This window comes from Anser brachyrhynchus, assembly GCF_964034855.1.
Source record: "Anser brachyrhynchus genome assembly, chromosome: 3".
NCBI lineage: Eukaryota > Metazoa > Chordata > Aves > Anseriformes > Anatidae > Anser > Anser brachyrhynchus.
The window spans coordinates 57,376,370-57,404,334 of NC_137696.1; the positions used below are offsets into that span (position 1 = coordinate 57,376,370).

General features: G+C 39.9%; 1 protein-coding gene across 15 annotated transcripts in view; it reads left to right on the top strand.

Annotated features, from left to right (window-relative positions):
* Positions 1–27,965, top strand: part of PLEKHG1 (pleckstrin homology and RhoGEF domain containing G1) — a 161,149-nt gene that overhangs the window by 122,237 nt on the left and 10,947 nt on the right. For all 15 annotated transcript variants that reach the window (XM_080587981.1, XM_080587973.1, XM_080587974.1 and 12 more), the window contains 10 exons: positions 5,197–5,297; positions 11,178–11,247; positions 19,388–19,434; positions 19,892–20,042; positions 21,038–21,169; positions 23,477–23,659; positions 23,748–23,843; positions 23,970–24,056; positions 26,283–26,316; positions 27,525–27,620. In XM_080587981.1, coding sequence (XP_080444107.1) covers positions 5,197–5,297; positions 11,178–11,247; positions 19,388–19,434; positions 19,892–20,042; positions 21,038–21,169; positions 23,477–23,659; positions 23,748–23,843; positions 23,970–24,056; positions 26,283–26,316; positions 27,525–27,620 — 997 coding nt within the window. The remainder of the gene's footprint in view (positions 1–5,196; positions 5,298–11,177; positions 11,248–19,387; positions 19,435–19,891; positions 20,043–21,037; positions 21,170–23,476; positions 23,660–23,747; positions 23,844–23,969; positions 24,057–26,282; positions 26,317–27,524; positions 27,621–27,965) is intronic.

Below are 27,965 nucleotides of genomic sequence, written 5' to 3' on the forward strand. Positions count from 1 at the left end.
GGGAAATGGTTTTAAGAGCAATTGAGCGAGCATTTTCATGCATAGAATGAGGATGATTTCAGTCAAAATGAGACTTCCTACAGGTATGTGACTCTTTACAGAGAATAAAGAGGAAGAATACAGAAGACACAATATGAAGGGAAGAAAGCAGTCCGAAAAGTGTTAATTTTGACTGCATGAAAAGTTTTGCTACAGGGGTCTCCGGGTAAGCCACTGTGCAGATGAGACCCACACTACAACAATGGACTTATCATCTTCTATCACAGAAATTAATAGCAATAATGATAGTGATGTGTTTTAAGGAGAAATGCTCTGACAGAAGGCCTTGATATGGCAAGGAGATGGCTTTGATTTAAATCTCTTTAAGTCCTCAGCCGGATATAGCCAAAGGAAGCAGGTTGAGAAGGCAACATAGGGATTGTTTACAAGTGCACCTTCACTTTGCAGGTTACAGCTGTACTTTCAGTAGTTGAGAAGAGCTGCTCTGACATGCAGTGTGTCCTCGGCCACCTGTTGTGGATAGCACACTATCTTTTTCCCCACAAGGCATTCAGACGATGCTTCTGTACATGCCAGCTAAATCCACAAATGAAGTAAATAACAATAAAAAGGAATAGAAAAAAAATCAGGCAAAAGGGGCATCGGTACGGATTATAATTACCTCTGTAATCAGCAGCACGGAGCATGTTCTAGCAGTTACCCCATTGTACAGCAGCAGTTGCTCAACCTTCTCTTTGGCTACAAGGATGAGCTGTGGTTTGGTCAGCGTGGCTCTAGCTAGCAGGCTGCAGCTAGGATCCAGTTTGTGGTGCATTTTCTTTCTGGCCCGCAGCCTTCCCCTCAAAGCAGCGTGGGAACATAATGCAGGCAGCCTGGGCTGCTGAAGCCCGTCAGTGGCTCCTCTTGTGCACGACCAGCTGATCTGTGCCATTTGTGCTCGTGTTGGGTAGAGGGCAGTTGGGCTGAAGATGTGCTCAGGGGGTCAGTATAGCATCCAGGAGAAGGGGCTGACTTTCTGGTGGTACAGATGTAGGAAATATCAGAAAACTGGGGTCCAAGTGATGGTATTGCACTCTCTGGATGCAGGTCCAGCTTGATTTACTATTGCATGTTCCTCCTCCTGCTGCAGCACAAGACATCACTGGACTGTTGATGAGTACCTGGTTTTAGGTGTTTTTTGGTCAGAGACTGAGTTTTCTTGATAGAAGACCTCAACTTTCAAGCCAAGTGCACATTGTTGAAGTCCAAAGATGTACTGCAGCCTTGCTTTCTCCTTCAGCCTGTGTTCAGACACTGGCATACGAAGAATTTTTTATTTTTATTTTTTCCCTTTATTGATGTTTATTCAGATTTTCAGTGTTTTGTGTGCCTGCCTTTTGGTAAAGGTGTGCACATGTAACAGCACTACTCTTCAACATTCTTGCTTATCTTTAATGATTTTCATACGTGCGGATTCCTGCTTTATAGAAGAAATACTAAGAACTTATCTAGTTATATATGTTTCTGGCAGGGCAGGAAAAAAATATTTTACGAGGTAATGGCGCTTTTACCCACATTAACATTATTATGTTAACATTTCTAATTTTAACATGTAATTTTAACATTACCACATTAATGTCTGGCTTATTATTTATTATTGTTTATTTTTTATTATGTTTTTAAAGCTAAGTGGGGGCCTGTTTTCAAAGGAAAATGCAGGTATCTAGATGAAAACGTCCCACATGAATTTGCATTTAGTTTCTGACCTTTGGTCATGAAAAAAAATAGTTTCAATCAATCTGTAAAGAACTTCTTGCTCATTTTGTTCTTTTATTGACAGTTTTCTCTCATTTCCAATTCGTACAATTACTGTTTTATCCTCAAAGGTTAGTGTTGTCATCATTTTGTTCCTCTGGAGATCTTTCTCAGGTGATTATGGAGGAGGAGGGAGTCATCAGATGCGAAGCTCCTAACAGACATTCTTCCCGATAGATTTGGTGCGATGAAAGACAAATGGGGAGAATGTCAAACCCAGCGAGGGAGGCAGAGCCATCCGGCAAGCCTCTTCTAGTCTGTGGAGAGATTCAGGAAATAGGGTGGAAAAATTGTGCAATACTATTAGAACAAGCCTTGCTCCATAAATCAATCTAAGGAGACCGGCATTTATTTTTGTTTCACTTATAAAGTAAGCTAAATGTTTTGCTCTAACTGCAGAGAGGCAATAAAACACCAGCAAAGGCAAAGGTTACAAACAAATCATTCAGTGCTGACAGAGGGTCCGTAGATGCTGACAAGAAACAAATAAAGCGAATAAGCCCAGTGCTCTGTTCTGATAAATTTCATTGATTTCTGCACCGTGTCATTATGGCTGCAGCCCGCCCTGTTATCTCCTAGCTCCAAACCTTTCATTATGGCTTCAGATGATAACAGCTGTTGATATGCTGCAGGAGGTTGCGGTGACTACCATGGGGGTAAAGTATCACTTGCTAAGAAATAATTAGGAAAAACCCCATGGCGGGGTAGCTTTGATCTGCTCCTGCTGTTGTCCTTGCAGAGGGCTATACGCCGATACTGCATCAGTTTCCCGGACGAGTTCATGAAACTTTATGAGAGCACACGTACTCTATAAAGCAATATAATCAGAAGGGTCCCACTTGCCGTGTCACTGCAAGCCACGTGCTGCTGCTGCGGCGTGCCTGGACTTTGTCAGACCACTTTGTGAGGACGGGCCTGCGTGGCCATCCTCGCACCCGAGCATTTTTAACAAAGAACTGTCTCTCTTTAGGTAAGCAAAAACCCAGCCATTTGCTTCCAGTTTGCTTCTGATCTGATGCTGGGAGGACATGGAGGCCAGAGATGCAGTCTCAGGGAACTTTTCGCAGCAGAGAGCACAAGCTGTGCGTGCGTGGGATAACCTGATCCTGGCACATGCTGCTGGAATGCTGGAAAACTGCCAAAGCACCTGCAGGCTTTTTCTTGGCAGGAGCCTTAGAAAGGGCCCTGTTCCTTATTTCTTGCTAAAAGTTGGTAAAAGACTGAGAAAAATATACATATGTGGAGAAAAACTGGGATGGGTGGACAAAAGGAGCACAAAGCAGGTCATGCTTATAAAACTGTCTACAATACCAGAAAAAAAAAAAAGACTCTGGACTGTTTTGTTCTTTTTTTTTTTTTTGAAGAAACCCATTCTGAGGTGAACGAGTTTGAAAGAAACTCCTCTTTATTCAATAAAAGGGCTGTATGCATCTGATGACTGTACATGTGGTTACTTACTGTGAGATTTCCATTCCTCTGCAACACACCACACCAGCTAAGGATGCTGCAGTGCTCCTGCAATGCTCAAATGTTATCAGAGGATCACAGCTCCACTGGAGCTTTTGTTTTTCACTGTTAAATGTAGATTTGTATTAGTGGACAGAAAAAGTTATTTATTGCTGTCACTGAGGTAGCCCTGAATCTATCATCTACTCCTGTGTTTGAGCTAGTGTACTACATGCTGCAATCCTGTCTGCCTCACCAGAATTCCCAAACCTTTTACTTATCTGCAGCTTCTGAGTATAAATGAAAAGCTAACTACAAATTCAGGCAGTCCCAGGGATGCCATTCCAATGGCTTACTGCACAAATGCATTTCAAGGACAGGCTGGGACTAGAAGGCTGCAAGAAGGTACAGTACAGGCGTCCATCACAGAAGAGATGGGAAGGCTTTCTGGGACATGCCTACTTGCTTGCCCACTGCCGCTTGTTGTTCTTCTTAAAGACACTGAAGTTGCATTTGAGTACGCAAGTTTTCTTCTTGTTGGCAAAAAAATGTTCTTTTTTTTGGTGGTGATGAAGAGTAGATTTAATTGGGGGCAACCAAATACTGAATGTGGATTATTGAATGTTAGGATTAGGACCTGTGACTCTGCTGACACCATCTCAGTTGCAAAGAACATGGGGATAGAGACTTGAGTGCTGTAATTCGTAACCATCCTAACAAGAGCATCTAAAATCCAAAGGTCAGATCAATGACTGATCTAAACCCTTCATCTTCTCTGGATTTTCAGAGAATAAATCTTGTCCAGTGTATGTGTTGTGTAATATTTTTTTCTTTATGACTCTGGCACGTAGTTGCATCTTAGAAGTTTTCATGGTCTAGTTGATGTTTCGCAGGGTTCCTTCCTTGCCGAGCAGTTGAATGCTGTGTTGCTTTTGGTGGGTTGCCACACCACGTTGTCTAACCCCAGGCTAAGGGATTTTATTTATTTTTATTTCACATTGTTTCAGCTGTTTTCACTTTTCCTTTATTGTTTTCCGTTCTCTAGCAGAATTTCTTCATGGATGTGGCAGCACATTGGGTTTCTTGGTTTATGAATTGAAGTTAGTTAAAAAGCCAGGTGGATTTGTTTGCCCTTAGCTGAGGAAATTTTAACACTGGAGCAGCAACAGAATGAAAGGTGATGCTCTGGGAGCTGAGCTCTTATCAAAATGGGGGAGAAACGGGAAAGTTGTTCTGCTAGAACAATGCTGACCTATCTTTTTTCTAGTTCTCTTGTTCCTATTCAATTGAAGTCACTAGATGAGACACTCTTGTAAATGTGAAAGTATGTCTTTACTAGAACATATACCACTGTAATTTGCAATGTAACTGTACATTATACAAGTGTACTATATACACACTGCATGTGTGTATATATGCTGAGATCTTCTGTCCTCCGCAAACTCTGCGTTGTTGTGTTTGTGTGTTTTTTTTTTCAACTTCAGTTTTAAAAGATTTTTTTTTTGGTAGTTTGGTAGCTTTTCTAGTCCCTTGTTGTTTTTATGTTTTCTGTTCTTGATTGTATAGGTTTTCTGTTACTAAGACTATTAAATGACATTCTTCATTTTTTTGTACATTTTTTTGTCTCTGAGCCAGTTAAATGATCAATTAAACTGTCACTGTGAATGAAATCTGAATACATTTGTATATCAGTAGCAAGAGAAATGTTGGCTGTCCAGTCTAAGGACTATAACTTAGCATTCAGTCTTCTGTTATTTTCTTGGTTTCAGTGAACAGATAAGTACTGTTACCTTCATAATAGAATGACTGTTCGCAGAGAGGCTACTGAAGGGTTTACTGTAATAATAATGTGAAACTGATATGAAGGAACTCATCTTGAACAATAAAAGGTAGCTCCATTTACTGATCTAGAAAAGGAGGAAATGTCTAAAGGCATCCTTCTCATTTCTCTTGTAGGATTACCTCGATTGTATCACTGACCAATCCAAGCTGTCCCTGGGGACAGAAGAGCGATCAGCCTTGTTTGGAAACATACGGGATATCTACCATTTCAACAGGTAAATTAATGTTTAACTAAATGAAGCAGCCTGTGTTGATGGGGAGGGAGCAAACCAAGCAAATAGTCTTTTATCACTGTAATACAGCCAAGATGTATAAACTGAGAAATGGTATTTCTTCGATTCTCAGCTGGGTTGGTTTGCTGAGATCAGATTATGTAGCTGCTGGTTTAATGAATCAAGTGTGGTCTTCATTTACTACTTCTGTTTTCATGCTGGGTATTTCCATAAATATAAACCTAACCTGCTCCATGCTCCCACTGAACCTAATGCAAGACCACCATGAATTAAACTCTTGTCTCACTAAACAGACAATATTTTATTCCTATTATATTAGGTCCTTTGGTGTACTGACATATATCTGGCTTTTGTAACATTTTAAACTGCTAGGCACTCCCTGAAATAATCTATCAAAGCTGTGTTCAAGTACCTTGCTGTGCATTGAATACTTCTGTTAGGTATCTTTACAGCCTTCTCTGAAACTCTGCAAATGGGATTCTAGCATATAATGGGAACTTCAAGTAAAATTTCTCTTGCTTCTATAGCTGGTGCCAGAGTGTGTGAGATCTGCAGTATCTGCAGTTTTAGGAGCATGCTACTGCTACTTTTGACTGAATCCTCTATTACTATAAAAAACAAACAAACAAACAAACAAAAAACCTTATTCAGTATTTAAGGAAAACCTGAACATACGATCAATGCAACAAACCTAATGGCATAAAGTTCCCATGTCTTCTATGTCCCATTATTCCTGTAAAAGCTCTCTTAGCCTTACTGTAGTTGACAAAAGATCTCCCAAACTGTTGTAATCTTTGAAGAACTGTAAATAATTTCCTTAAATCAAAAGAGAATTCTGAAGTGGAGGACCCCTGTCAAAGAGCTTCCTCAGTGTTTTTCTGTCATCATGGGAAACTATTTTAAAGTGCTTCTGCTGTTGGGGATCGCTGTTCAGAATCAAAAGGGAGAGTGGAGGAAGATCTGTTTAGAAATGTTGGACAAAGTTGAAACCTAAAATCCTTTCCTGAAACTTGCAGCTACAGCACAGTACGGGAAATACAATTTCAGGAAAGCTGCTAAGTCCTGCTTCAGCTACAACTTCTGACTTGATTGAATATCTAACGTGATGGAAAATACATAGCGGTAGCCTGATCATGTGTTTTAGAGCCATGAGACAATGACTGTGGGCTTCCTAATGATCGCAGGATGGGGAAAAACATATGTGGCCATTGTATTTTCTGATCCTTCAAAGCCAGAGAAATAGCAGGCTACGTAGTTGAGACACACTTATATCAGCATCATTGCAAGTATTACTGAATAAAAGTACCTTTTTAATCATGATACAGAATAATTGATTTGAGGGAGAGAAAAAAAGGATTTCCAGAGGTTAAAAGAAAAAGAAAAGTTTAAAAAAAAAAAAAAAAAAAACACTTTGGGAGCTCTTAGGGATAGATATGTTAGAATGGTTAAAACTCACTGGAAAGTTGTCCAAAGCCTCTAGTAAATTGCTAATGTATTTCAGGCCTCACGATTCAAAACTCTACATGGAAATTGAGAGATTTTTTAAGAGTCAACACGCACTGTAGATCCTAATATAGCTTCAAGGATAAAGTTCCCTCCTGTGTGAAACTTGGCATGTACCTTCTGGGTCCTGAACATACTCTATAGCCTCTTCATTTATTTTTACCTTTGAAAAAGTTCCACTTGGCAGTTCTGTGTTAGTGGTTTCAGATGCTTTTTGTGAGCATGATTTCATAGTTTCAGAATGACCATTTTTTTCTCAACTCTGAATGTGACAATTAATCAGTGAGGAAACTTTTTAATCTTGGGCTTCTGTGGCCTGTAGAGATGTGAGAAATTCCGTTTACTGAAATGACTTTTAGGTGTTGTATTGAATAGCAGAAATGATGGTCAGGATGCTAACTGCAAGTCCTTTGTGATCTCTTTTTGGAAAGCTGTTTCTTAAAATAGAATTACCGACCATATTCCACCAGTCCTGCTCCATCTGTTGGAAAAAGCTCCCTCACTATTTATTGATTTATTCGGAAGGGGAAAGCATCCTCTAAATCAGCATTTGCTGCCTTACTTCTCTGGCCTCTCCTGTTGAGATTCTTTCCAGGAACAATTTGGGATAAATTCTCAATAGCGTGACTTCATTCTGAAATGGGAATTCTGTGGTGAAACATGCATAGGTTCATACTTCTACCAGCACTCAGCCAGTCTTAAGAGAGGCCAAGCTGAAACCTCTGCTGCTGACAGAGATCGTGCACACTCTTTGTCCATCAGTGACTACTGAAGCACGCAGATACTGTGCAGGGCTCTTCTCTACAGCTGCCATCTTCAGCAGTTCCTCTGCTCTGAGCTTCATGGTGGCTGAGCTTCAATGGTTGACTTCTTGTCAGGAAGAGCCTTCATAAAACCTACAAGAGCTCACCTTTAAAGGAAAAGGATTTTTTTTGAGTGTGGAGATATTAGTTTTTGTCACAAAATGTTTGTAGCAGTGCGATTATATCAAGTATAATTTTCTATCATCTTTTTTTTTTTTTAGTAAAAATCTGAACTCTTCAGATTAGTTTTCTAGATTTTTATGTAATGAAATTATTCAACCACAAGGACCAGATTGTGCTTGCTATGTCCCTTTTAGCTTTGAATGTTGTTAGGCATTAAGAAAATGATTTTTTTTGGTAATACCGTTACTTTAGCATTTATGGTTAGACTGCACACTGCAACTGTTTTTCATCATGGGTGAAATTTTCAGCAGGATGAATAATGCTGTTCCCTTTCTGCCTCTTTCTGTTCCTTCTGTTCCACCAAAGCTGGCCCATCTGATGTGCCTGTCATTATCAGCTTTCTTTTTCACCAATTCAGATCAAGAACGAGATGAAAAAATCCTGGGCCTTCTTTTAAAATAGTGTGGTGATGATATACAATGAATGAAATGAAAAAGTGCATAACTTGTGTGTGTGCAAGTATTAGTTATCTACAGACCGGTAAATGGATTTAGCTTATTCCTCTTCACCTCCTGTAGTTGGCAGCTTCATACTGACCTAACCCACTGAGAGGGGAAGTTAAGTGTTTTGTCTTGAAAATAATTCATGCTCCAAAATGTCAGAACATCCTAAGACATTGTAATGAGACTTTTGTTCATTTGACTTGTAAAGGTAACGAGTTCACTTCATAAAAAATTGTCAGTCTTTCTACGTTTACCTCTCTCATCCCAAAGGACTTATCATTAGCTATTGATGATGATCACATTTTTCCAGACCATAACAACCCAAGCTGCGTAACTTAGTTCGTGGTCTTAAAGAGCACTGGCATTCGTGATGTGTTTCAGCTTGAGTCTTGTTAGCAATTCAGCTGCAAGAGCATCACGTTCTCTCCCAGTGCTCCCTTGTGCTCCCTTCCTGCCTGGGCCATTGGTATAAGCAACCATGGATGCTAAGAGCTCCATTACTGACTGTGGAAAGTGTAAAACATCTGGATACCCGGGTGAAGGGAACTTCTGCTTTCTCTCCACTATTTTTGTTGTCAGGTATTTAAACGCACAATTATAAACTTGCTCTTTCACATGTCAGTGTGTTATTATAGGGATTTCTTTAGTTTTTGGGGGATTCCTAGGCATAACAGATTTGCTGTTGTTACACAGTGGAAGGCTGCTTTTACCAATCCTGTTCTTAGCAGCCAGATGAGACAGAAAAGAGTGTAGTACAGCTAACAAAATCATTCAAAGCATTACCCTTACATTATGTGCTCGTGCTGAAGACGCAAGCCACCAGCATATTTACTGCATAAACCTGGACTCATTGCATGAATATATGAAAACTTTAAATGCAGTATTACTGTATCCTGCAGGAAAAATAAGATGGTATTAAAGGAGACCAGTAGGAACAAAATGGCAATCAAATGTATTCTAAGCAATCAGGAGAACCTCTACTTGCTGGACAACAGGAATACTCTGTTGTTGTTCAGTGTATTTGATGTTATTTCCAAAACTCATTTGTGGAAAACAGACAGTCATTATAATTAATGGTTATGCTCAGCATTGCTGCAGCTTCTTTCTTTTGCTGATTTAAAGGATCTTCACCAATGTGGGCTATCAAGCAAGGGTCATATTTTTATTCTGATTTTGATGAAGGGAAAATCTGAGGTGTGGAGGTTAAATTATTGCTATACAGAGTGGCTTAATGACCGCCTAACTTAAGTTCTTTGTCTTTTTTCAATGCGACTGATTACTGATTTCTCCCCTTCCTTCCCCCAGTAATTACAGAAGCAAAGAACAAGTCAGGAAATTTTTCTGTTTTACTCCCATTCTTACTTACACAGGGAAATTGTGTCTGCTTAGAGGGGAAAAGGGTAGTTCCCTAGATACAGGCTTAGCAACTCTTATGCAAAACTCATTCAGGGAACCAGCTGTGAACTGGGAGAAAAGTAGCACTAAACGAAAAAACATCTGATGAGAAGGAAAAAAAGGTCTCCCAGAGAACCATTTGGAAGATTTTTTTTTTTTTGTGTCGGTTTTCTGAGTGTATCTTTCAGTAAGACTAAAGAATATTAGGATCAAGGAGAGACCTTTGAGGTTTTCTTCTGCTGCTTGAACTCTTTCTTTCACTGAATTGGCTTTCAAGAACTGAATTCCATATGATAGTGAACGTGCTCCGTTATTGCTTTGCTCCTGTTATAATGAATTCATTTCCTGCTTGGCATGTCAAAAATATAAAATCCTCTCAGTTAGGTTTTATTTTTATGCATGTAGAATTTATATATTCCCTTCCAGAAAACTTTTTCCTGGCTCACCACTTTTCTTCAGTGAAGAGACTCACTAAAGGTAGACAAATCTTCCTGTGTGAACTTATTACTGTTCTTCTTGTGTACGTAATACATTCCTGCTTCTCATCTGTGTTTTTCGGACTAGCTCCTCATCCACCTCAGTCATGTCTAGCTACTGGAACATACAAAATCTTTATAGGACAGGGCATGTGCTTCAGTGTGTTTTAAATTTTGTTTGGCTTCACTGTGTTAGTTGATGTACAAGCTAAACAACCCTCTGAGTACACCACTATGCATATCATAGAAGAGCAGTCAGTCTGAAGGAAGGCACTCACCTTTGCATAGATCAGCAGTCCATGGTCATTGTGGTGACTTGCATGTTTAAGTATGTGGGAATACCATTTTCCTAGCATGCTCATCTGTCTCCAAAGAGAAAACTTCTCTACCTGGCTTCATATGTAGGTGGAAGAGACCATAAAGTTCTGTGGTCGCTTGACTTTGTCAGTTTTTTGACAGGAGCGAGTATTCCAGAGCTGCAGTTACTGTGAAGCCACCATGTAAAGTCAATTAATGTGGCTCAACATATTGTCAGGAGGATATGCAGTTGTGTATTTTGGTCACATGTTGTGGTATCAGAACTGGAATTTCTGTGCATGTGCAGGTAACAGCTTGACTGTGCATAAGAAAAAAATATGTTTGATGGTACATGTGGAGATACCGTGCAACTGTGGACATCTGAATCTGAGTGTCTGATCTGTATGGGAGAGGAGCAATGGCTGTAGCACTGAACAGAGCTAAGATACTGTTGTGTTTTATGCATTAGGAAACAGAACTGTATGTTTGACTCAGTCCAGTTTTGACCCTGGTTCATAAGACGGTGTTTTTATGTTCTGAAAAGAAACAAGTCTGTTTACATGGGCCAGTTCATTGGAGAATGGAGGGGCTATGCAGGGGAACCAGAGGATTTCTAGTACCCTTTTTAGGACTCCCTGCATCATAAGTGCTTTGAGTATCACTGCCATGAACAATGGAACGGTGTCTGGCTCTAGGATATACATGTGTGTCTATTCCAATATGTGCAATAATTGTTTTTGATTTTTCTGTTCTTTGTTTTAGTGAACTTCTGCAAGATTTGGAAAACTGTGAAAATGATCCTGTGGCTATAGCAGACTGTTTTGTTTCCAAGGTAAGAGGCTACTGCAAGAATCTGCAGCACAACACTTGTTGCAGAATGATATGGGAAAGTAAAATTAATTTATTACTTTTTGAGACCTAATTTTTATTTCAACCAAGAAAAGTTAGCAAATCAATGGAAAACAAAGGAGCTTCTCTTGGTAGACAATAGTGGTATGTCTCTGTTTCATGTTTAAAAATTTAAGAAAAAGGTGTTATACTTTTTTCAAGAAGTGCATCTGAGCTGGTAGAATTATTGATTTGGCATTTGTTTTTAGAACCTTTTTGTGGAGTAATACAGTTCATCCCCCCCCTTTTTTTTAATGTAGGTGATCAATTGGTACTCCAGTTATGCTTTAGAATCGTAGAATCATAGAGTATCCTGAGTTGGAAGGGATCCACAAGGATCATCAAGTCCAACTCCTGGCTCCACACAGGTCTACCCAAAAATTCAGACCACGTGACTAAGTGCACAGTCCAAACGCTTCTTGAATTCTGACAGGCTTGGTGCCGTGACTGCATCCCTGGGGAGCCTGTTCCAGTGCGTGACCACCCTCTCAGTGAAGAACCTCTTCCTGATGTCCAGCCTGAACCTCCCCTGTTGTAGCTTGACACCGTTCCCTCAGGTCTATCCCTGGTCACTAAAGAGAATAGGTTGGTGCCTGCCCCTCCACTCCCCCTCGTGAGGAAATCTGTGTCATATGTTAGGCTTTGTCCTGAGCTCATTATTGTCAGCACCAAGCATTCATATAATATACATACAATATAATAGGCCTAATGTAAGGATTTAGGATTAACTGAACCACTCTGTTTTGTTCAGCGCTCTTGTGACACAAGGAATTTTATTGGAAAAGGAAGCAATAATAACATCTTAGTGCTGCTATTTCACTGGATTACTTGCTTGAATTGAGTTCATAGAATCATACCATCATTAAGGTTGGAAAAATCCTCCAAGATCATCTGGTCCAACCATCCCCCTACCACCAATGTCACCCACTAAACCATGTCCCTAAGCACCAGGTCCAGCCTTTCCTTGAACACCCCCAGGGACAATGATGCCACCACCTCCCCGGGCAACCTATTCCAGTGCCTGACTGCTCTTTCTGAGAAGAAATGTCTCCTAACTTCCAACCTAAACCTCACCTGGTGCAAGTTGAGGCCATTCCCTCTAGTCCTATCACTAGTTATCTGCGAGAAGAGGCCGACCCCCAGCTCCCCACACCTTTCTTTCAGGTGGTTGTAGAGAGCAATGAGGCCTCCCCTGAGCCTTCTCTTCTCCAGACCAAACAACCCCAGTTCCCTCAGCTGCTCCTCACAGGACTTGTGTGCCAGGCCCTTCGCCAGCCTCGTAGCCCTTCTCTGGACACTCTCCAGGGCCTTGATGTCCTTCTTATGCTGAGGGGCCCAAAACTGAACACAGTACTTGAGGTGGAGCAGGCTGTTATTTATCTAGCAGCTGATCTTTTGTAAGCACTGGAAGATCTTAGTGTTGGATATATTTTGCCACATTGCAGTCGGGCTTGTGGCATGTAGTTATAACTTCAAACAGCCTATGTTGAATTGAAGGAGAATGTGGTAAGGGCAAATGCGAAGTCTTATGCCTGAAATGGAACAACCCCACCTGCGGGCAGGTTCTGGCTGACTAGTGAACAGCTCAGCAGAAAAGGATCTGGGGTCATGGAGCACAACAAGCATATCTGTGGTGTGCCATTGCAGTGAAGGCCAACAGCACCTTGGGATATATTAGCAAAAATGTAGTCAGAAGATTTAGAGAATCTGCTTCTCTTCATTTCTATGCAGTACTTGTAAGACTATATAAGGAATACTGTGATGAATTTTGGACTTCTGGTACATGAAAGACATTGACATACTGGAGTGAGCCAGCAGGTCCGGAGACTTAAAAATGTGATGTAGTAAGGCTGACAAAACAAGATTTGTTTAGCTTGAACAAGAAAAAGCTGAGCAGAAATGTCTACTGCTGTCTACCTAATAAGAGAATATAGAGAAGACAAAGTCCAACTGCTTTTTGAAGGAGCACAATGATAGGATAAGGGGCAGTGGACACAAGTTACAAGGGAAATTCCAATTAGATTTAATGATTTTCAGATTTAATTTTTAGCCATAAGAGGGTGGCCAAACATCAAATGGATTGCAGACAGGTTGTAGGATCTCCATCCTTGAAGATATTTAGAACTCTAGAAGATGAGCAATGTGATCTAAATGGTCCTGCTCTGAGCAGGAGGAAGGACCCGATGACTTTCAGAGTTCCCACCCAATCTAAATTATCCTATGATCTGCTGATTTTGGGGGTCATTCCAGAGCTGAGGGTCCCAGTTATTCCGGTGGGTTCTACCACAGAGAAAATGGGGACACCGTTGTCATACCTTGTGTGTCATGTAAGTTGTTCCTGTGCTGAAGCCCAGTTGCGAGGCCTTCAGGATATTTACAGATGTCAGAATTTGGAGTTCGTACATCTTTCTGCCATATTGCATGCTTGTATGTGGGACTACTACTGGCTGAGACATGAAACAGAGGTGGTGCAAGAGATAATAACTAGTCCAGGAAAAAGTTGCTCCCTCAGTGATGTTGGCCAGCTGAAAGGAGTTTTCTGATAGACTTTCTGGCCATTAGTTCCAAAATCCATCTGTGTATCATTGCTTGCTTGTGCTTTTTTGTTCCCTTGTCAAATGCTTTTAGCATTTGTATTATTGGCAGGCAACTGCCTGATGGCTCAGAAATTGCTGGAGACTGCAATCCCAGTGAACATTTTTTTAACTTCATCCAGACGAGTGCAAACACTTAAAAGCAAAATCAAACAATACCAAAATACCCCACAGTTCTGTTTTTGGCTGTGAAGATGTCATTACAGTAACTGGTGACTGTCTTAACAGACTCCAGTTGTCCATTCTTGGTTGCTCGTATCTTCCCAGCATTGAGTAGTGGAAACATAACATCCTTTTTTGGCAGTATACAGTCCTTAAAGTCTTACGGGACTTTAGCCACTTATTGTTTGATTACTTTGAGTGTGCTAGATCTTCACTGTGACTTACACACGGGGATAATTTCATACCAAAGTCATAGCTCATGGCTTTAGCTAATGGATGTAGCTCCAGTGGAGCTTCTTTAGTGTTTGCAGTGGAGCTGTGCTTTGGTTATGCTAGCTCCATTTTTTTCACCCTACTGATTCACTTGTGAATATCCTAGTTGTTAGGTATTTAAACGCATAATCAAGTTTTCACTGTAGGTACTGTGTTTGCTTTTTGCATTTCATGAAACTCAGTAACTGAATGAAGTAAAATAGCCATTTCTTTCTTCAGGATTCATGTGAAATGGTGAAAAGTTGGTTTGCCTGAATAATATAATGGTTATGGTTAAAGTAACTGAAGCTTATTGAAATTGAAATGTTTTCTATTCCTGAAAAAAATCTAGTAAGCTTATTTTTGTAAGGTCTAGTTTTGGACTGTTTACAATGGACTGTTTCTTTGAACTTGAATTTGTTACTTGGTTTTGTTTAATAAAATTTGTTGCATAGCTTTTCATATTTTCCTTACACATTCATATGTCATTGTTTCCTGTGTATAGCATTCATGTCTGATTAGTAAACAGCCTTGCAACTTCTACTTCTAAGGGAAATACAGTAAGGATTATCAAATCACATTAGCATACTTTGAACAAAGATTCATAATTGTGGATTTGAGTCTTTATCATTTATTCTGTTGAGTGCCCAAAGTAAATAGCTCCTAAAATGACAGCTTTTACTTGTTAACAAACTTCAGCAAGATGTCTTTACTGTAAACCATCCAGTAACATAAAACTCACTAACAGATAAAATAACCATGCAAAGTTATCAGAGAGTAGAAATATTTAACAGCAACTTACAACGTTATACTAAGCCCCTCTTCTTCCAGATCTTTTTAAAATCCATTAATAACCCATGGGGAAATATAGATACAAATGCAGAAAAGCACACCTTTTCTTAATTTGCTGTCTGATCATGATTTGCTGGTTTTAGCTATCTGCCCCAAGAAGCAAAAGGGGATGAATTGGTTTTTATTTGAACAGTGTGTGGGGGCTGCTGCTCTGAAATAACCTGTCACTGAGGGTCGTGGTGTAATAGTGTCATTTCTACCAGCCCTGGGCCTGCCTCTTCATGTAGGAGAACTATTTTAAATGTCTTGGAGATGTTTTGCTGCTAACTGTAATCAGAGGCTGATAAAAGGTTTCAGTGCAAGCGTTGCTATAGCTTAATTATTCACATATAAGTTTGTTTATGTTTTCTTGCCAACTCAATCTTTAATTTTCATAGTAATGATCCCAATGTTAATTAGAAGATAGACTTCAGTATTCCACACGTTTACATTTAAGTGAGTAGTCGTAAAAGAAAAGCTTAATTCTGGCACATTGGTCTTCTCACTCAGTGCCCCAGAAATTTAGAACATATGTTTTCTGAAAGACAAACCAACAGCTTAACCAAGGGGAAAGGGAGAATTACTCTAATCTCCCATCTCATTAATGAAGAGGAGATCCAGGCAATTGGCTTAAGCTTACGCTCTCACTCAGCTCATGTTTTCAGTCTCTATTTTCTTTTAAAGTGCCTTTTATGGCTATAAAAAAGCACAGTGCACCAAGAGTTGAGAGATCAGGGCTGTAGCCATGTGCTTGGCTCTTCACTCCATGTGTAGGAGACGCACAGTGAATTGATTCAGCAGCAGGGGACAAACTAAGTATAGCCGGGATCTTATTGTGCTTGGCTTTGCTCTTCAGGGTGACTTGTAGTCAGTGCAGATGAACTCTTGGCTTTGGTCTCAGATTTTTTTTTTCCTCTGCCATAACAGCTTTGGGCCCCCAGATTAAAAATGATCTCTGGAGTGATTCCAGTCTCCCTGCAGAGATCACTTTTAATCTGGTTTGAAGACAGTTAAGGTGAATGTAATGACTTTCAAACTGAGCAAGCATGAGCATCTAACGAAATACCGACGAGCATAGCTAGTATTTAACTTGTGGTGTGGAAGTATTGATAGAAATATATTAAACCCATTTTAGCCCTGGCTTTTCTTTTGCTTCTGAACATAGTTCACAGCATTGGCTTTAGCCTGCATGGTGTCTGCCCTGATATGCCCCACAGTAATACAGCGCTCTCTCTGGGAAGTCTGCTGTAAAGTAGGTAGGATCAGCTGGTCCCTTGTAGTCCCAACAACTTGTAGTCCCTTCTCTCAAGGTGCAGAGGTGCGAGGTAACCAGGCAGTCCATGGGAGCACAGGCATCTTCCTCAGCCTTAGGAAGATCAGTCGTGGTTGTATTTGGGGGGCATTATGGGGTATGTTTTAGATCAGTGGGATGGATTTATTATCAAGTCACAACCTTCTTTGATTGGGGTGGAGAAGGAACAGATTAACTTCTACATTGTGTAACTGAGATGTATTTGAGAACAAATCTGCAAAAGTTTACAGAAAATACTCGTTTGGTTTCTGCCTGTTCAGCATTTCTAAGAGATCAGCTTTCTTTACGTACCATGAAATGAAAATTTGTGGATCTATTGGCCACCTTCCCAATGTGTTCACACGACTCCTGCTGATGCCTAAGAAAAGGTGTATATTGTTGATTCACACCAGCTTCTGAAGTCTGAGTGAGCATCAACAATCTCATTCTGGAGACAAAATACGTATAACTGACCTTCTACTGGCATGTGGCTCAGTAAAAGTAAATGCTGTCTAATGGTTTTGTGTGATGAAATGAGCTGTGATGAAATGACGCAAGTGCACATAGAAACGCAGTATGAAATTTGGAATAAAATCTGATCAGAAAGCAGGGATGATTGTGAAACCATTTTAAAGTTTTTAGAGGTGTTGAGGGCATGAGGAACTATTTATTTATTTATTTATTTATTTATTTGGTATACAAGCTTGTTCCAGTTAATAGCTAGACTAAAGCTCTTTTAAAGCCAAAAATTCCATTGAAAATAGTTTTGACCTCATGTAGAAAACAAAATGAAAAAAGTGGAAGTGTGTGAAAAGGCTTCTGGGGATTTTGGACTTGCTATTGATTTTGTGGGGAATGTGCACTTAATCCATTCCAAAACCCTGAAAAGTTTGGTCGTGTTTGTTTTACAGATAATGCTTTCAGCTGTTGAAATTTCACAACAGATATTCTTTTCCTTTTTGTTTGAAAAGCAGAACAGTCAAGTGACTCTATTTGAGTGGTGTACACATAAATAATTGTCAAAAAATGGTCTGCACTTTGCTTGTGAAGTCATTCTATAAATTGCATTATTCCGTGATTGTAGCCATGGGAATGTATTACAGTTTATACCAGAAAGCCCCTAAATTAAAACCTTATATTAATATGTGCAGGTATAAAATAAATAACTTTTTTCCATGACCCTGAATTTCATCGCAATGCTCTCTCATAAGCACCCTAACTTGCTATGAGCGCTAGCTGGCTTAGGAATGATTGCTGAAGAAAAGGACAGTGTGATGTGTGCAACACGCTGAGGTTTGTTAATGCTTAGTTTTTTGCTGGGACGGTTTGTAGCTGTCGCTGCAAGTTCTAAGCGGGAACGCTAATAGTTTGTGGCAGAAGCTCGTTGTCTTTGGGTGTGGACACTGGGCGTATGTAAACCGCCACAAAAACCGGCTGTGACAGCAGAATTAGTCCAGGCGTGAAAGACCAAGCTAAATCACTGAACTGTATTGTATCAAGACTAAATATAGTTGGTTGCTGTGTAAGATAAGAGCAGCTTAAAGTAATAGCGGTTTGCAGCATACTAGGGGTAAATGGGGATTGCGGTCCCAGAGGGAAACGTTTGTTGGAAGTTTGCTAGACTTATTTTTTCAAAACAGTTAGTATGGAAATCTTGTAAGAAATACTGAAATTAATTGCAGTGACTTACACTGAGGTTGAGTAGCAGCTTTCTTTTTATGTGGTCCTTTTGAATCGCTGCTCGTTGGAAAAATGAATGGCATGGTCTGATGTACAAGGGAGAGGGGGAAGGGAACAGCACTGTTGAAAAGGGGGAAGGGCACTGCCTCAGCTGGCTCTTTCTGATGAATAGCCAAAAAAAAAAATCAACCCAACAATAAGAAACAAAAGGCTCAGCCCGCATCAGCCCTCTCCCCCTGTGCTGTTGCACTGCAGAGCACCGGGCTCTTTGGTCTCACCATTCACGAGCTACCACTGCTGAGCGGGTGCCCCTCGTGGGGCACAGCTGTCGTGGGGCAGCGGGTCAGAGTCCATTTTGACAATGCTTCACATGGAAGCAAGTCTTGTTTACCCCAAGATGATTGCTTTATATTGCACTAGGGCTCAGAAATGTCATTGATTTTAGGAGCAATTTGCAGTTCTGCAGTGCTTTCCTAGTCTTTACAACTCCGACAAGCTGCAGAAATTGAGTATTATTTGGGATATAAGTTGATAGACAGATTTGAACTTAAAGCATATGGGGACATTTCTGGAGACTTCTTCTTGCACAGAATTAAATTATGATGATTAAGAAAGAATCTTCTGCCAAGGAAGAAAGAAAGGAAACTCAGGCTGTTCCTCTGAGAGGCTTGTCAGCATTAAGTTAGCAATTTCACAGTGACATGCAAGCATGGAATCCCACCTAAATCTAATTAAAACTTGTTTTGGTAATCACTTTCTGCTTGCACAGAGTCATAACTTGCTTTCAAAAAAAAAAAAGTTTGTGGCATCTAATTTTCATACTTAGATTGTGCTCAAATGTGAAAGTATTCATAGGTGTTTGAAAATTGCAGTGAACATATTCCATAAAACTTAATTCTGCAGGTGTGTGCATCAGCACACAGAAAACTAGGTGCGTGCAGGCATGCAGGTCAGTTGTTTGAAGGGGGTGTGCATATATTTTTTAAAAGGTGCATAGGTTGTCGTAAAGGACCTTGGAGGCTCTGTTGCAAGCCACTTATTTTTCTCTGTGTATTTTTTTTCTCTAAAAGATGAGGAAAATTCTCCAAAAATAAAAAGTGAAATTCCATAAGTCAATCTATGTTAGCTTTAAGACTATCACCGTGAGAGTGGGGAATTCATTGATCAGGAACTGGAGAATGTGTTGCCTTGACGTCATCGTCTTTGTCTCGCATGTGTGTTAGCTGCTAGTTTGACAAAATCTGAATATATATAAACCTTTCCTCTCCATGCAGAGTGAAGATTTCCACATATATACACAGTACTGCACCAACTACCCAAGGTAGGAATTCTGGGTTCCCTTTCTTCATTTGTCCCTTGGCTTGTTCACGTAATGCAAGTTACAATCTAAAAAATTATACATACATATATATACATATATATTGTCCCCCTTACAAATTGGAGGGAGGGAGAAGGATTTTTTTTTTGTTGTAAACTTGAAAAAAAAAAAGACAGATGCTTATCTGAAGTTTTACTTTGATCTTCTCATTCTTTGCTATTATTCTCGTTAGACTACGATGGTCTTATTCTGTAGTGCTCCAGATGTGTAATTCCCAGTGTAAAGAGAATGGCTGCGAGTCAGAAGGAAAACATAGCCCAGTGCCCAAGATAACAAGAAAAAACAGTGATTGGATTAGGAACCTGCTGTCCCCTTTTGCAAGGAAGGAAAGAAACAGTTATTGACTTTACCCACAACTTATGGAGATAGTGCGTCTTACAGATAGGTATTGTGTTTTCAGGTCAGTAGCCGTGTTGACAGAATGCATGAGGAACAAGACATTGGCCAAGTTCTTCAGAGAACGGCAAGAAGCACTGCAGCATTCTTTGCCCCTGGGCTCCTATCTCTTGAAACCTGTCCAGCGAATCCTCAAGTACCACCTACTTTTGCACGTAAGCACCCATTAAAATATATATCCCAGCTAGGGCTGCTACACTTTGATGTTCCTGCCTCTAATACAAGACCTGATGGTTAGAACAGTTCTGGGTTTCTTTAGACACTCTTTTGGGAGTGTTTGGTATTTACATATGGAGGCTTTCTGTCTTCGTCACTTCATAATACATGCATATGTCTTGAGTGGGGAATGTATGGTAATTGTTTTAGACACATTGAATCAGTCTGTGCATTCAAATAATTACATCTCTTTTTAAATTGTCTGTAATTCTGAAGTTGTATGGAAGATTCTTGTCATGAGTAAACAGTTTTGTACCAAAATTTATTGTTCCATTGAACAACAGTATTTTTCCACGTTACAGTGCTGGGGGTGGTTGAGAGAAGGAATAAATACATATAAACACCCCTGATTGGTAAGATTTTTGTGGAGAGGAATGATTGAGGAAGTGGGAACTCTTTCCATATTCAGTGAATTGAATTAAGCAAGTTTCGGAAATTCTTGCTTTATTGTTAATGTTTCCACATATGTTTCGTATTACAGAGTCATGTTCTAGTGAAGTGTAAAGACACTGATCCTTATTTAAAATGTCTGGTGCTTTTCTTCTCTCCAAGTGTAAAGCAATGCCTAGTGTAATTCCATCAGTATTTTGTAAGTGTGTAGATACATCCTGTGTTTTAAGAAAGCCAGTAAGCGCTGTCTGAAAAGGTCTCTTCCTGTAGGTATGCTGTGTTGCCTTTCTGTGCCTCCGTGTTTGCAGCAGCCGCTGGAAGTACAGTTGCTGCTAAACTGCTGCTACTAAAAGCTTTACATTGCTAGTCATCTTGTGTTAATCAATTAGATAACAACATGCAATAGCAAGGGCAGAAACATTGTATTTGGGAGACTGCAACAGAAAGACAAAATAGTATAGATAAAAGCATAGTCAGTATTATATCAGGCTGGAAAATTCATTTAAAAATAATGGGACTTTATATTTTTTTTCCTTTGTCTTAGGAAATAGAAAACCACCTTGACAAGGACACTGAGGGCTATGATGTGGTGCTAGATGCCATAGATACAATGCAGAGAGTGGCGTGGCACATAAATGACATGAAGAGGAAACATGAACATGCCATCAGGCTTCAGGTGAGTTCCCAAAAATATTTTATTGGTGTAAGCTGTTTTTGTCAACAGATAAGCACTTAGCATTTTTTAGTTATCTTCTTATCTTTGTCAGTCATAATTCAAGAGTCCTGTTGAGTGTGCCTTTGGCTGTTTGATCTTGGAAACCATGGTCATAGCTGCTGCAGGAAAATCTCAGAAATCTCTGCAAGCAGCATCCTGTAAAGCATTTATTTTGCAGTAGTATGGAACTTGAGATAACTTTTCTTTCTTCCTTTCCCTCAATTGTACAGCACTGCTGTACAACCCTAGGGCAAGCCTTTGTTCAGAAATCCTGTGGTTTCCGATTTCTCCCTTTTGTGCTGATTAATTTTGTTTTGAGACATTTCTTGCTCTTCTTCTTGTTTAAGTACTTTCCTCTTGGGCTTCTGTAGGCTTATCTTTTTCGTTTTTTTTTTTTGTTTGGTGTGTGTGAAAAGTATAAACCTAGAAATGTGATAGTTAGAAAAGGGTTAACTTCACTTAGAGTGGAGAATTTTTAGGAGAAGAAAAAAATAGCTACCCTGAATAACTTTTGTTGTCAAGAGTAAGCTATTTGGTAGACTTTTTACAGATCCATCATTCTGTTTCAAACATCCCAGTGAATTACCATTTTACATTACACTTTTGTCAGCAGTATCTATATAGCTTTAATTTATTTATTTTTTTAGTTAATAAAAGAGTTTAATAGGTTCCAGAAATCTGTCTCATGTTATTCTTTTATTCCTTTATGTCTTTTTGACATAAACTGTGCTTATTTGCTCTCATTTTTTTGTTTATATATAGGGGGAATAGGGTTACATTTGATAATGTCTTGCCTGCAGCAGTGTAACCTTTGCCACACATTGCTGGAAATGCATGCTAATGACTTCTACAAACAGTGTGCTATAAATCTGAATAATGATAACCAGTAATATTTGGCAATAAAGAGGGCTAAATGCATTTGGAAAAGTGTATTTTTTTAATTTATTAAGCTGAGCTGGCAAATGTATGGGGTTGTGGAAAATGTTTACGTTCATGGTTACCCTTTATACAAGTAAAATCTGTTTCTGCAGCCATAGGGATAGGTCTTCAGTGAGCTATCACACTGCCATTCTGTCTGTAGTTCGGCAAGTACCGCAACAGTGATTCCAGCACCAACTGTCCCTTAACACTGGTGAAACTGATTGCTGTGCTGTACCCTGACTTATTTACAAGTTCCTTAAGGGACCTGATAAAACAGAACTTTTTTTCATTTGTTATATGTTGGGTTTTAAAACAGTCTTGCATATAGTCCAAAGTGTGCTGCTATATGCATTGTTTTTTCTTCCTGTGTATGCTCTAGGCTGCCTTTGGGCTCAAATGTACCAAGAAGTTTTATAGCCGAATGCTGTATTAAAGTGCAGTGTTCTACTGAGATCAGCCTAGGATGAGTAAATCTGTCCCTGCTTTGCTAATGCTGCCCAGGTTCAATGGATGTTTTTAAAGTTTCCCTACTTCAGGTTTAGTTTGCTCTTAGTTTGCTGTACCGTGCTTAAATCTTGCGTCTGTGCCACTGACAGAAAAAATGAACAACTAAAGGAAACAAGGTAGCCATAAGCAAAGTAGGACAGATTTTTGAAGATGTTCTTAGATGTTTCTCCAGCTTTTTTTTTTTAAGTGATAGATAAGGTGATAGAAAACTATGGTATATATACAAATCACTCCAAATGCATATAAATCTTGGCATCTTCAAATGATCAGTTGACCAAACCACTTCTGGACCTTTAGTCTTCTGAGAAACATCTCTACAGTCTGAACTCCTCACAGAGGCATCTTCTGGGATGGGCCTACAAGGCACAGAGATGGCATTATAATTCATCCAGCTGGGGACCACACAGCTTCAAGGGAATATTGCAGGGCAAGAAAGAAATATTCAGAGGGTTTATGGACATAAGCAGGGGAGAGAAGCAGACGTGAGAGAGACTGGTGACTGCATTACAGTCCACCCTCCACCACTGTGAGTCCCAGGAGATGGGGCTGTGCTGTTTCACCGCAGGCAGCCCGGGGGAGCTCAGGGCTCTTCGCTGTGTCCCCACAGAGGCCACCAGTACTCAGGAGGGCATGCTTTAGTCTGGGCTTAGCATCAAGTCTGGAAACACCTAGCTGTGATGTACGTGTAACCTAACAACCTCAGTACTGGTGGCTTTGCACTGTTGAATGTTGAATGTTATATGGGAGAGCCAGAACGGCCTCAGCAGATTGTTCTTTGAGTCTTTATTTAAGTAAGACCTCTGACGTGAACTCTGGTCTTTCTTCTTTGATCTGTTGCAGGAGATACAGAGCTTGCTCACTAACTGGAAAGGACCCGATCTCACTAGCTACGGGGAGCTGGTTCTAGAAGGAACGTTCCGCATTCAGCGAGCCAAAAATGAGCGCACGTTGTTCCTCTTTGACAAGCTGCTGCTAATCACGAAAAAGAGGGACGAAATGTTTGCATACAAAGCTCACATATTGGTATGTCAGAGAGCAAACGGTGATGTGCTGGCTCTAGATCTCTCTGAAATGCTTCTGTAGTTCACAGTGCTGCCTCTCTTTGTTACAGTGTGGGAATCTTATGCTTGTTGAAGTAATACCAAAGGAGCCCCTCAGCTTTAGTGTCTTCCATTACAAAAATCCCAAGATGCAACATACTGTCCAGGTATGACAGAAAAATCCTTGCCCACTGGATAGCCTGATTGATGACCATATGCTATTCCTTACCCTACATAATGCAGTAAGGCTCTTTCCTATAGTGCTGATTTTTTTTTTTATTTTTTTTAATCAGGCAAAATCTCAGCAAGACAAACGGCTTTGGATTCTTCATTTGAAGAGGTTAATTCTGGAAAATCATCCTGCTAAGATTCCTGCCAAGGTAAATAAATAAATGAAGCCCTGCTTCTTGAATGTGCATGTAACTTAGGGCAATCTTGTTAGCTGCAAAATGCATTGCAATTTAGAGAAAATTTAGACTCCAAGAGATTAATACATTGTTTCTTGCATCTTTAAAAGTTCTTCAGAATTAGTGGGAAAATTCCACTAAAAGCATCTATTGGGCTTGGTACAGGAGTAGAATAATTTAACTGGGTTAGCAGCATTGCTGTCCACATTAGGATTTGCCCGCTAGGACATGAGTAACAGAGATGCAGCGTCAGAAAGCTCTACTGAAGGAGCATTCCTTGGCTTGAAACTGCCTGTCTGCACAACACTGAGGTGTGCTAATTGCAGCATGTGTAGACATTACTAAGCTAGTTTTAATCTGTCTTGGTTAGATACCACAGCAGTGAAGGCATTTGCAACACAAACTTCACTTTACAAATATACGTACTCAGCCTGAACCCCGCATCCTTAGCTGGGATGCATGGGCCTTTTTTTGGTGAGACAGCTTGAAAACTTTATGCCAGAGAAACTGAGGCACAGTTCTGCATTTCATCATAGTTGTCAGATACCTACTGATCCAATATTCATAGCTGTAATGCCTAAAAGTAGGGAAATCTGGTCCTTTTATTTATGGAATCCTGTCTTAGACCTCTAGGTGATGTTTCCCAATGTAACTTGGATTTTTTCTATTGATTTTTTTTCCCACCAAGTTAAACTGCTTGTCTTTTTTTTTTTCCTTTTTTTTTTACAGTATTACTTTCACTGATCAATTTAACTGATTTTTATGCTATAGTGACTAAAAAGGTGACTGACATGCACAGGAGGTGCATTAACTAATGTTTTCAACAATTCGACAGAAAGAGAGTTATAGGATAAAGCAGTCCTAGCAGTTGCTATTAGTAATTCTTCTCATATTTTTTTGTTGACAGAGTTTATGGAAGATATAATGTTTTTGCTGGTATCCATGCTTACAATGTGAATACTTGGTGCAGTTTATTAGATTGTAAAAAATGTTTCAGCATGACTTCAGCTTTTGTATCAAGATTATTCTTTCTCGATGGATTTTTATTTTATCTGTGGAAAAAAAAAAGTATTGCCAAAATACACCATAATGCCATTTTCAGCTCTTAGAAATAATTTTATTTGAGGAAGGAAAAGTCTAACCAAATAAATCTCTGAGGTGGTCTGCACATATCTTTAGATGAATCTGTGCTTGCACAGATGAGACTTCCCTCTGTCCAGCTATTGGGGGGGATTTAATATTAGTCCACTTGTGACACCTGGTGGAAAATCACTAAATTGCACCCATAGAGGGTCAAGCAGGTTATCTGGGATATTATGTTTTGGCTTATTTTCTTACTTACTATCTGATAAACTTGGTAAAACATCCTGCTTATTTTTCCTAAAGAAACGTGTCAAGTTTTAAGCAATCATGAGATATTAGCTGTTTATCTTGTTTCATCTTACTTAAACAAAATGATTATTTTTTTTTAATAGCAGTTCCTCAAGGAAACTCTTAAAGGAAGCAGGGTTGGTAGTGTTCTCTGCACCAACAACATCAGAACTGCAGAAATAGTAAAGGATAAAAAAAAATAGTAAAGTCAAACTATTTTATTTTTTAGGGAGGAAATGTTTCATGTTTCACAAAAAAAAAAAAAGTTGGAAATATTTGTGATTCCTAGATATTAGGGCTAGTTTTTTGCCAGTCCCAGCAGCATATGGAGAGATGTATTGATGGCTCTAAATTCTGGGGCTTGTTGACAGGTCTCTGGGGTTTGTGTCCCCATGGAGAAGAGCCAGAGTGTGCAGGATGATCTCAGCATGAGCTGATGTGGGTGATACCAGTGTAGTTTTCAGTGTCAGATGCGCATCACTACATCCCCCAGAAGTTCCTTATCCCAGTTGGTGCCATAGGTACGCGCTCCTCCTCTTGCACTGCCAGAGTGGTAGATGAGCAAGACAGAACTGTGGTGTGCAGTGAACAAAAGGCTTTTGTGTGGTGCTCTGAAGATAAACTATGGGAAGCTCCTGCCAGCAGAATTCTTCTTCACATATGTAACATATGCAGCATACAGAGAAAGACAAATAACAATACTTGCAATATTTAATAGCTAAAAAATTAAACTTGATGTTGTCTGCATGTAAAGTCACAGCTATCTGTAATATGCAACATAATTTGTCCTATTTAAAGTTTAACTTTTTTTTTTTATGATGCTTTCAGGCCAAACAGGCGATTCTAGAAATGGATGCCATACGTAAGTTATTTTTCACTTTCACTTTAAAAAATGAACAAAAGTGTCTTCAAAAGTTTGGCTTTGACTGCTGGTTTTGTTTGAAATGAGGGAAAGCCATGCTTATGTTCCTTGAATTATGACCTTGCTGGAAAAACAAAACAAAACAAAAACAAATGCATGCAGATTCTGTGGAACTTTGTAGGCATTGAGTTGATGGATCCATAGCCAACAAATTGTCTCATGATTAGCAAGGAAGAGGCAGATTAGACCTTCTGTAAATACTGGTCATTTTGTTTTGCTTATTCCATGCTGACTAAATGCATGATCTTTCCTGCTTTTATAACATACACTCCTTCTGGCTAGGACCCACTGAAAGGCTAGGAATAAGCAAATGGAGCTTGAAGTACATAGCGCTGCTATGACTTCCTTATGCTGGCAAACCTGGAGCTGGAGGAGGGTGAGGGCGGCTGCCAGCCATTTATTGCACTGTGCAGGCTACCTGGAAGCCCAGCAAGGGAGCCCAGCACTCTGCAGAAGCAGTACTGCTGGCTGTTCTCTGTCCCCCAGGCAGTACAACAGCTGGACTTGTGGCTATGGCAGAAACCAAATGCACCCATGGTACAGCGCCAAGAAAACTTCATGCTGGATCTCAGCAGGCTTGTGCTTTTCCATTGGTTTGACTGAAAAGTTTATTTACCTGGCCTGTCCCAGGAGCCAGGTTTAGGGAGCACACATGCTGCTGCTGCTTTGTGTCCTGAATCTGGCCGCATCTGTGCTGTCCTTTCTGTTGCATCGCTTGTTTGCTGCCTCTCCTGGTGCAGGCTGTGTTAGCTCTTCATGTTGCCAGTGATCCCTGGCAGTGTAGGGAAATGAGAACAACAGTCTTAGATGTAAATGCCAAGGAAGTCTTGGAGTAAAGCAGAATTGTCATTTATTTATGTAGTTATTCTTGTGGAGAATGGGTCAGGAAGGCTTAGACTGAGACACTGGCAAACAATTAAACATGATGCTCATGCCATCAGTGTTGCTGGGTTAGCAATCTGGAGCAAGACACAACTAAATGGGTAAAATGTTTTTATGGCTAGATGATTAAGTTGAATACCTCACTTGTTTTGCTTCAGGCTCTGATGAAGTGCCATTGGGTGAATCACAAAGGGAAGATGGCACTGCCTCCAAAGAGCTGCTGAGACGTGTGAAGTAACACTCTTTTACCTCTGCTTATTCCACAGATCACCCAGGGTTTCATTATAGCCCCGAGGGAGAAATGAAATCATCATACCAGCCTAAAGAAGGCACTACTCAACAAAGAGTGAGAAGGAAATCAGGTGAATGAACTCGTTTACCATAAAGATGATGAGGAAAGGCAAGCAGGGATTGTTTAGCGTTGTTTGAGAATGGGCACAGGAACTGGTCTTTAGCTTGCACTGAGATTTTACAGAGCATAGTAACTCTGATATACAATTGGAAGATCTTATCAAGCATTTGTTGCTTGTGTGATTTATTTTTTTATCCATCACTTGCATTTCATTTCATGAATACATACATTCCTAAGGGTGGATGCATAAAGAACAAGTGATACTTTCTAATGGACAGAAGAATGCATATGCTGGAAAGCCAGTCACATTATTTGTCTGACCTTTCTAGCCCTCACCCCTGAGTAGTTACTGTCT